The sequence below is a fragment of the Silene latifolia genome, chromosome 6 (genome assembly GCF_048544455.1).
Source record: "Silene latifolia isolate original U9 population chromosome 6, ASM4854445v1, whole genome shotgun sequence".
Lineage (NCBI taxonomy): Eukaryota > Viridiplantae > Streptophyta > Magnoliopsida > Caryophyllales > Caryophyllaceae > Silene > Silene latifolia.
This window is the reverse complement of record NC_133531.1, coordinates 593359-604027: the sequence shown is the minus strand read 5'-3', so window position 1 is coordinate 604027 and position 10669 is coordinate 593359. Positions and strand designations below refer to the sequence as shown.

At 36.9% G+C, this 10669-nt stretch overlaps 2 protein-coding genes across 2 annotated transcripts; one reads left to right on the top strand and one right to left on the bottom strand.

Moving 5' to 3' along the window:
* Positions 1–2849: 2849 nt before the first annotated feature.
* LOC141585842 (uncharacterized) lies at positions 2850–8062 on the top strand. Its single transcript, XM_074406899.1, has 5 exons — positions 2850–2926; positions 4149–4207; positions 4286–4367; positions 4474–4537; positions 4863–8062. The coding sequence occupies exons 2-5, from the start codon at positions 4182–4184 to the stop codon at positions 4952–4954; spliced, it is 264 nt and encodes an 87-aa protein (XP_074263000.1). The 5' UTR covers positions 2850–2926; positions 4149–4181; the 3' UTR covers positions 4955–8062.
* LOC141585841 (ethylene-responsive transcription factor RAP2-13-like) lies at positions 7850–9633 on the bottom strand. Its single transcript, XM_074406898.1, has one exon. It carries the CDS (start codon positions 9049–9051, stop codon positions 8110–8112), a length of 942 nt encoding a protein of 313 aa, XP_074262999.1. The 5' UTR covers positions 9052–9633; the 3' UTR covers positions 7850–8109.
* Positions 9634–10669: the final 1036 nt, after the last annotated feature.

Genomic DNA, 10669 nt, shown 5'->3' with positions numbered 1-10669 from the left:
TTTGACCATTATTTCAAAAATGGATTCCCACTTCCACATGCATTTATTTAAAAGTTTTTTATTTTTATTTTTAAATACTCATTTTGTATCGATCATTTCTTTACCTTTATTTTCAACACATACAATATACACAAAATATATGTTGCGTTGTTGCTTCTTATTATGTCAAGCTAGAATCTTCATTTGATTCATGAAAGTTGAACTTCACATTGTTAAAATATTGGGAGTACTAGACGAATATAAAAACGAATTACTTTCATACTTGCTTATTTGTTTTTAGCATTGTTCATACTTTCTTACGGAATATGAGCTAATATTCACATTAACTTGTACGTTTTCTCCGTAGAAAAAGAATCAGAAATACTATTTTACTTTTTTAGGGAGCAAGGGACTCCAACAAGAGTCATAAGTATCACATTCATTGACTTTACCCGCTAAATTAGCCGATATCTTCACTCGTAACTAAACACGGGCTTGAATTTTATTGGGTTCCCTAAACCAAATCAATTGGGATCCCTTGGACCATAAGTTCAAACTAAATCCAACGAATAAGAGTTTACCCAGCCCAACCCCCAAACTTATTATAAGGCCCAATAATAATTCCGCATCTCGTTGAAAAATATTGAACTCAAATTGAATTGATACACTTGAAAGTTGGAAGTAAATTTCAATTGAATTGGGAAAATGGAGGGAATGATGAATAAAATAAGGAAATAAGCTGCATATCCCAAAATAAACCGAGGAATTCTACGGTAAATTTCTCCCAACTTGGTACACTTTTCTTTATTTCATTTGGTAAATTGGATGATGCTAAATGATTGTTACTGCGTTTTTAGTTGTGTACTTATGGTAAATTGCGGGGTAAGGGAGGTCGGATGTTTACGGCATTAATAGATTCACGCGCTTATTAATTTAATTACGAAGTATTTCTTTTTCGATTCTGTTATGTGATCTGTCTCACCGTTTCTAGGGTTATCGACCGTTATAGGTTGTGTTCTTCCTTTACCTGTTGTACCAGTGACAGTATAATTTTACGAATATAATTTTAGGGTTCGAAATTATTTGTCTAAATTTAGGAGTTTCAAAATATGAAGTGTCTGCAGAAACAGCCTATCTTTTGTTAGAATATAAAACGAATCAAGGAACTTCAACCATCAGCTTAAGCTTTTGGTTGAGATGGTTTCTTGACATGGTATCAGAGCCTGGTGACCAAAAGGTCACGGGTTCGAATCCCACCCCCTCTATTCTATAATCAGAACAGGCAGGGAATCCCGCCTGCACCCACACTTCAAGCCCAAAAAGAAAAAAAAAAAGGGCCTTCGTGCGAGGGAGAGTGTTAGAATATAAAACGAATCAAGGAACTTCAACCATCAGCTTAAGCTTTTGGTTGAGATGGTTTCTTGACATCTTTGTTTGAAATTCGAAGTTAATGTTGCGTACATCCGACCCCTTACCTGTCATAGACAGGAGACGATTTGAGTCAGTAGGATCAAGTTATTGCAGGTCTGTTTCTGCATGCTGTCACCCCTTACCAGAGATTTTTTAAATTATCTTCGGAATTTGTGTTTGATTTCCAATGACATGCAGTTTGATGTGACTTTACCTGTATTTTACGACCCCAACTCATTTTGGGATTAAGGCTCTGATGTTGTTGTTGTTGTTGTTGTTGAGTTGTTGGTGGTCATTGTGATATTGATGTCCTAGAGGTTTTGTACTTCTGTCGGAAACCAAGAGCCAACTGACAGTTTCTAATGACAAGGCTAGCAACTATTTGCTTCCCATATAGAAGAGTTAACCATAATTTTGGAGGACTTAGATTTGGTTATGATGTCCTATGTTTTCTTTGCTGACCGTTTATGTGATATGAATGCTGTGTTGAATTTAATTACCTAATTGTTGCTTATTTGCTTCTGTGGGTTTGCAGAGTCTCATGGGAATGTTATAGAGACACGAGAGTCACAACAGCATGGCATTGATGCTCCAAAGGTCAGTATGATAATGACCATGTTGGCTTATTTCTCGAAGGAAAAAATACTCCAAGTCTACTTGTACTGATGTGCTGCGTTTAAATTTAACTTGATGTGTAATCATGTCATTCTCGTGTCATATTTATGTTTGGTAAGTGAACCATATTAGTTTTCGCTATACTTTAAGGGCTGTGGAGTCTATATTCCTACTTCGTATTGGCGGTGATCTATTTAGCTTACCCCCTATTTAATGGCTACCAGTCGGGTTTCGTAGGGCATTGGTCTTCCTTGTCTGATGACAGTGTTGTGAGAAGTGCGTTAAAAGAAATTATGAGGATGGATGCTTTAAGGACTCTATTATCTACTTTGTTACAATTGTCAAACCTTAATCACGACTTCGGTGTGTTTGTTCTCTTGAGGTTGGAAAGTTAATTAATCTTCTGTACAATTTTCTCGTGTTTAACAAAAACGCTGCCAGCCAAGTCAGTAAAATCAGGAAAGGTTTGGTCGAAAATCAGCAAAGGCTGAGAAAGTTCAGTAAAATTAAGCTTCTTCTCAGAAATTCAGCAGAATTGAACAACAAGATCACATCATTGTTACAATTCTCAATGAATTGGAAGACTAAGATCACATCAGGTTCAAGTCAGTAAGATCACACCAGGTTCAATGATAGAAAGACTATAGGGTGATTGGCGGATAGGAAGGGTACATTTGCTAAGTTGACTCCCTAATCCCTTTCCCGCTTGTTTTGTTTTACTTAAAACTCGGTTGCAAAAATAAATGTAAACTGCCTATTGGAGCATAAGGAATAGGACTTTGCTTTTTTTGTTTTTGTTTTTTTTTCTTATGATATTGTTGGTGTTAATCTGCTCATGCTACATGCCTATACAGATCAGTCACAAGATCAATTGATTGACTTTTGGTGACTATTTCCCTGGTGTTATAAACCCACTTGATAGGTATGCCTCTTTTCCTTGTTATATTCCCTTCTGTAGCTCTAGTAGCTGTAGTGTTTACTGTTTTTTAAGATCTGCTTATTACTTTTGTCTTTTTAAATTTCAGTGTGCGATGGACGCATAATACGCCAAATGACATGTATCAATATTTTTTAGAAGTTTGCTTTTCTATGCTATGTTTCTCTGACATATATATAGGATGATTTTCAGATCATGTAATGTTAGATTACTCCCATTTTGTTCCGTTTCTAAAACTAATCAGCCTGGCACCTAGACCTAGCAGAAGTAACTCCACTTGAATGATCCGGTCTGTTAATGAACTCCTGGACATTGTATTGAATATCGGCTTCTGCGTAATAAATTTTCAACTTTCTACGCCACACGCCCACACTTTTATGATATTTACAGGGTTGCCATAGCTAATACAGCTTACCTGAGTTTTGTAAAAACAAAGTCATTATAAACAGCGACATTAGATGCACTGCCACATCATAGTACACAATCGTGATGATTGCTATTGCGATTGAAACTGTTGTTTAATTGCGTGCACTGAACCGATCCTATCCCACCCAAATTTCATGGGCCCGGAAATGATCCTTATCCCTCGACAGTGACACAGTCGAAAGATACCTGTACGGCTGTACTCAATTTGTCCAAAAGCAAACATACCCAAAACTATCCAGATCAAACTGACACAACCTGTATCGGACATGAATGACCTGCTTGCGAGGTCTACTACAGACTACTAGCACCTCTGAAGTAGTTTAGTACAGGAGCATTTAACTAGCTTGCTGCCTGCCACTGCATTTCATTTGTTTACATGTTCTTTGATTTCAATTCATATCCAACATCGAATAAATTTTTTATACAGCAGTATATGGGCTGATGACATTTTCTCTCGATGAAATAAGACTTGGTTGTTTTCTCTCTCACCGTAGTAAATAGTTTAATATAAGGAGGAACAATACCAGGCTGCTTGGCTCGTACTTCCTTATGTTTTCATTGATTTACTCTTTAGGTTTTCAACATTTGAGACGGTCATACTGAAATTCTAGGGTGACTTGGTTTTCTTAGAATATTACGTACAAGCTGCTCATACTTAAATCTTGTTTCCGACAAGTATCTGGTATTGTCATAAGAGATACTAGTATGGCAGTACGCCACGCTACTTAAAAACCCTGTTTAATATATACAATTCTCATGATGACATTCATTTATTTTACAGGTGGTTCCAACTGTCTACACAGTCACACAGTGAATGGGCATAAGCTCAAATCAAATCAGGTATTTCTTATATGGTGCATTCAACCCTCTCGATAGGGTTTTTGGTATAATATATAGCTGTATGGTCACAGAGTTTAGCCTTGTTTTGCAGTTTTCTGTGACTGAGCACTTACGAGTGCTAATGCTGGACAATTTTCAGCTCTGCCTGGATTTTCTTCTTGTATGATCTTTCTCCAATGAAGGTGTGCTGATTTCCATGGGCTAAATTAACCTTTCTCATTCCATCATTCGTGTTAATATAAGCTCTCATCCCCATCATGTTTTAGGTTACTTTCAAAGAGGAACACATGTTATTACACTTCCTTACAAATGTCAGCGCTACCATTGGAGGTAATGTTATGACGTCCTACCTCATCGTCTAGTTTACCTGACTCTTCATATTATAACTCGTGTGCATCAGTGCATGTGACTGACACTCGACACGACACAAAACTCAAACATGGGTATGACACTTGGAGACCTCATTGTAAGCCAATAACAAGTGTACATTTCATAAGCTCGACAGCTAGCCACGCACCCTTGTCAAATGTTTCTAAACAAGTCCAAGTAACATAGCTAGATACCATTGTGTATATCTTCCCTTTCCACCATTGAGACTCCTTCATTTAAATTTAGTACTTCAACTTGAGCTTACACCTGGAATTGTTCAATTCAGGTGTTTTCACAGTTTCTGGAATTTTAGACTTCTTCATTTACCATGGTCAAAAGGCGATAAAGAAAAAGATGGAAATTGATAAATTCAGTTGAAAAAAGGGTACTGTTGATGTTTCCATGGGCCTTCTGATTCATCTCATTCTCAAGATCGTCTTTACCAGGTAAGTTAAATCTGTTCACAGTCCTTGGCATTTGGGGTAGGGCAGTAATGTCTGATCACAGCAACTACAGCTTTGTCACATGTTTAGAATAGATTTTTCTCTAATCTTAGTTTTTCACCAAGTAGTGGTCAATCATATTGCATATCCCTCAACACTTTTTACAACATGCCCACATGACTAATGTAAATTTAGTTGATAAATTGGTGAATTTCATTACACCCGCCCAGTATTTGGAATTTCATTACACCCACCACCTGAAACGGGTTTTGTCTCTTTTTCATGGTCGTCAATTTTTCCTCCCCGGTGTATTGATACCGTCAAATGCTGCCTTCCTATATTGAATAGAGATAATTTTCATCCTTCTATATCTAAACTTCAGAAGGATTTGATTCTTATAGGACCACATTACCGGTATCATCTTAATATCTCATATTCCTTCTTTTCCATGATACCTAATTTCTAAGTTCAACCCCTAAAAAGGGCCTACCTTCACTCCAGCCTCTGAAAATGGCAAGATATTACTGAAATATGATGCTTTATACCTTACCTACCTACCTTCTTTAGAATACCTCAATACCATGAAAGACAAAATCTCACATAAATCAGCGTGGAGTCTTATAATTAACCCACTATAAATAGCAAGTAAACGTGTATCATAGTCAGTAAACGTGATGAACTTAATCTCTGATAAGGTCAAGGTCGACATCAACTCAAAAAGCGTGTCAACTCTGAAAATTGAATCTCGGAATGAAAATGTGAAGCTATTGTTGGCCTCAGATCACGATCTTTTTGATCCATCATTTTCGGGTTGGATCATGTTTGTTTTGATCCATCATTTTCATCTATGATTCTACTGTTTTTATTTCCCAAATCTATATTGCGAGATTGATTTAACCAAGCTCCAGCCAAAACTTTTGGCTGATCCGAATTTAAAGACCTGTCGAGGAGGCTCAACATTCTTATTATAGTTATTAAGTTTATAACACTGATTCTAATTTTATCAAACCATGAAAAGGGATGTCCTAACTTTCGCTTGATAATGTCGGTACATTCAAGTACATTACACAAATATTTGTGTAACAGCAAGTATTTATGTAAAACCTTGTGTCATCGGCTTTTTCACTTTTTATTTTTTGGTGACAGTCCTTTCACACAATATTAGTGTAGATTGGTCTTACATACGGAAGATTATTTCAATATATTTACGTATATCTATTAGAAGAGTCCATCTGTGGACAAAATGAGTAGTTACTCAAAAACTATGACATGTAGTGATTGAGAATCTGAATTTTGGCAACTCGACCTAACAAATTTGTTGGTATCTCTAACTTTTGTGTGTAGAAAACCCAGAAGTCAAATTTCAAAACACACACAAACTCTTCTTTTATCTCGTGCAATGGTGGAGCCGTAGAGGCCACCTTATTTGCCTATCTTTTATTCTTATTCTCACAACCTTTTCTCCCAAATTGCATTTGAGAGAGAAATTAATGATTATATAGCTAGTGCCTTAGTGGTACTATGGCAACTGTGCGTCGAAATGCGAAAATGACATGTTTTAGAAATTGTTTTTTAGCATAATGTTGGCTCCTAGGCTTGATGTGCAGTTATCCTTTGCTGAATTCTTTACTCCCTACGTTTTAGAAATACCTTTTCAAAATATAAGGACAAAACTTTAATATAGGGGTTATTTTACCCCAGATTACAATCAGTGGGAGGTGCGGTTACTGGATTTCAGACACGCAGGCTCCCCCATTGAGCAAAATCACTATCTCGATCATGCTATAGGTATAGATATCCTGTCATGAGCCTTACAACCGCTTGGGTGGGGTCTAGGCTCGTTGTGATTACATACTCCATAGATGCCATGTGTATTTTTTGCATGAGCTTGGTAAGTTCATTGGGAGGTCATGTTATGTGTTGAAGGTACTAAAAAGCCAAAAAGGTACCAAGGGGTGAATTCTTTTGCGTATTGACAATGACCGCAAATATAACCTCTTTGATAGGTGGGTGTGCTTAAAATTTGATCGCATGCCTAGTCATTTGTAGAGACGTCAGTGGGGCGGTACAAGATGGGGTACAAATGGTACCCTTATGATTGGTGGAACGGGTATGGATATGAGCTTTTCTTGGTGGATGCCTACATTCGCCCCTACCCCACCATAGTAACATCCCTAGTCATTCATTTGTCCTTTGCCGGATGGCTCGTGTTTTAGGTCAGCCACTAAGATTGGAAGAGTAAGAAGCAATTCACGGGCTTCCACTCGTTGGTTAAGGCTCGAAAGGCTCAAACGGTTAAAAGGTTTCCTTTCAAGTCTTCGTGTCTATCGATCAAGGCTATTCCCCTATTCTTCGATAATTAGTCGACTTCAGAATGGGATTATAGCTCCGTCTTATGTATCCACCCTCCGATCAGTTGACATATTATCACCAAAACACTAAGAGGTTCACAGTTACAGCATCTTAGCAAGTTAGGGACTGCTCATCCCAACCTCCATGCTCTATAACTTGAAGGAGTACTAGTGGGATATTGGGAAATGTAAATTCACTTCATCTTATCAAAAACCCGGTTTTTCTTAGATCCCTTTTAAGGTATAAATCACTCGTTTTGTGAGAGTATTATGAAGTATGTAAATAGCATAACTTTTAAGGTCTTTTTTAAGTGATAGAGTATATTTTCGAGTGACATTATGACTACCGGCAGTCCAGCACTATTTCTTCATTTGTCTAGACACTTGGTTTTTGCCTTTTGTATTGAAGTTTTGTGCTTTGTATCGATTAATGTTTACCTTGCTCCATCAATGCCGAGATAATAAGTAAAACCAACAAATAAAAGAGAAATAAAAAAAAATACAATAACTAGAAATGGTCATCAATTACAACCCTAAATAATACTACTCCTCCAATGATCCTAGGCAAGACCAAAAAATTGCTTGCCTAAACCATGAGGATTTACATGAACATTTGAGCCTCTGCAATTGCCAAAAACTTCATTGCAGATCTCGACTCGTTCCTATTTAAAACTAATTTCTTAAAAATAAAATAAAGAAATTTGCACATAAAATACTCCTAATTATCAATACATAAAACTTAATAAGATGAGGATAATAAAGCATTCCAATCAATCTCATGAGATGGGTCTCTCTCTAACAACATATTCTCCATAGCACCCATGCCTTCACAATCACCGAAGGTAAGCTCTGATAGCGGGGATGATCCACCAGAACCCGACTCACTTTCAGAGCAGCTTTCGGCCTTGACAACTTCCTTTTTGGACTTCTTATTTCGACCCACAGTCCCCTCCTTAGCCAAGTTCTCGCAAATGGCGTCAAGCTTAGCGTCTACAGAGGACTGAAGCGGCTTATACTCCCCAATGTGGGAGCCATCATGACGTAGGTTCGGGAAATTGAGCCGAGCTGCGTCACCCCTCAGCTTATAAGCCGCTTTGTCATAAGCCAAAGCGGCTTCTTCGGCTGTCTCAAAGGTGCCCAGCCACAGCCTGGTTCGGTTCCTGGGTAGCCGGATCTCGGCTACCCATTTACCCCAGTGGCGTTGGCGGACACCCCGGTATAGTTTGGTGGGCTTTGTGGGTTGACCTGTTTGTTTAAAGGGTATAGCCTTTGGAGACAGGAAATTGGATATGTTGTTATTGGGGTGGTAGGTAGGGAGAGGTGGTGGGTAGCTGAATTGAGTCTCGGTTAGGTGGTTAAGGCCAAACATCGGGTTTGGGTTTGGGTTTGGGTTTGGGTTCGGGTTTAGGTTTGAGGTTGGGATTTGGTATGGATGGGTTAGCCCATAAAAGTGGGCTTGCTCCGTAAAGCAACCATCAGGGTACGAAAGAGAAGGTAGATAACATTCCTCGTTAGTCAGAACATTAGTAGACGAAATAAAAGGTGGTAAAGAAGATGATGAAGAAGACGAGGAGGAGGATGATGATTTCATGAAAGGGGAAATAGCTTCCATGAGCTCATTTCCAAATGGGTCTAAAGTGTAACCTGAATTATTGTTACACAAAATATCCATTGTTGCCATTTAATGAAATTAAATAAAATTAATATGATAATAACACAACCTGTTGCTTAATAAAAGTCAAGAACAGGTTAATCTAACACAACTAATATAATAACAGTAACTATAAAAATGTAAGAGAGTGAGAAACAAATAGAGATCTCTTCTCTTAAAAAAGAAATTAACTCAACTTTGAGGGGAACAAAAATTTACCCTCTCAAGTTAATGAGTTTTTGGTAATTAAAAAAACACTAAATTAAAATTTATCCAAATTCTTGAAAAAGAAAAAAAAAAAAAACTATCTTAGAAAATATGAAATTTGATTTTGGACAGTAAAAATATGCTCAAAACCAACCAAACAAAAGTAAATTTTGTTAAAGATGGTAAATTTTTTGGAACCCAAAGATCAAAAAACTTATGAAGAACAAGATTAAGAGAGTTGATTACCAGAGAGTAAAACTTGAAGCTGTGAATGATGAAGGCTCACTGAATATTGTGAAAATGGGGTGAAAAAAATGGAAGGGGATGATGAGATGATGAACACTCAAGCCTCACTTTTTTGTGTGAAATGTGTTTTGGGTTGGATTGATACATATGTGGAGGGTCCATTTATATAAGCACCTAAATTACCCTTTACTTCTATTATTTTATTGGTTTGTACAACTATGTGAGGGTATTTTGGTCTTTTTATATGTAAGTTTGTTGGGTTTTTATCAAGTTTTTTTGTATGGCGTTTTCGGGTTTCGCGTCAGTCGAACGCTGAACTTAGGATAATAAGCGATTAAACACAAATGGGTTGTATTGGTTATAATTATATTTGTATTATTGGTTTTTATTAATGAAATGATCTCTTTCTTATTTTCAAAAAAAAAATTGAATAATTTGTATGAGAGACCATAATTATTAAGCTATTTTTCGCTTGGTAAAATTCCTCACCTAATTTTAAATATTATTGCTATTATGTATATTTTTTTCTCTAATAATTTGATAATATCAAGTGTATATTACGGGGTATTACGTATTTGTCAGTGCTATTAGGTGAAAACCCAACTTGCATTACTAAACAAGTTTCAGATTGATATTTTGGATTTGGAATTTGGATTATTTACACCAAGTAGAACAAAAAGAAATAAAACAACGTGCAAATTGAGCTTAGTGATTACGTCCCAAAACTGTGATTGTTGCCAAATGCCAAACCTTACACTCATGCTCTTCTTGCATTTGTCTAGCTATGCATAATATCTCCCAATACGACACGAAAAACAAGCTACTAAACTAATTAGATTAGGAGAGTGATATTCATGATTAAGAGGTGTTAATTTATGCATCAAACGGGAGTGAGGGAGTCGCAAGAGCGAATTTGTTGTTAACGAGATTTGAAATCAGGTCATAAAGTGCAATTCATCATAACTTTACCAGTTATGATTGTTTGGTGTGAGGGAGTCACAAGAGCGAATTTGTTGTTGACGAGATTTTAACTTAAGTCATAACTCATCAGTCATCATGACTTTATCAACTATTTGTTTGTTCGGGAGTGAGGGAGTCACGAGCGAAACTCTTGTAAGACAAGATTTGAATTCACGTTATAAGTATAACATATCATAACTTTATTAGCTATGCTTGTTTGTGATGGTTTGTATTG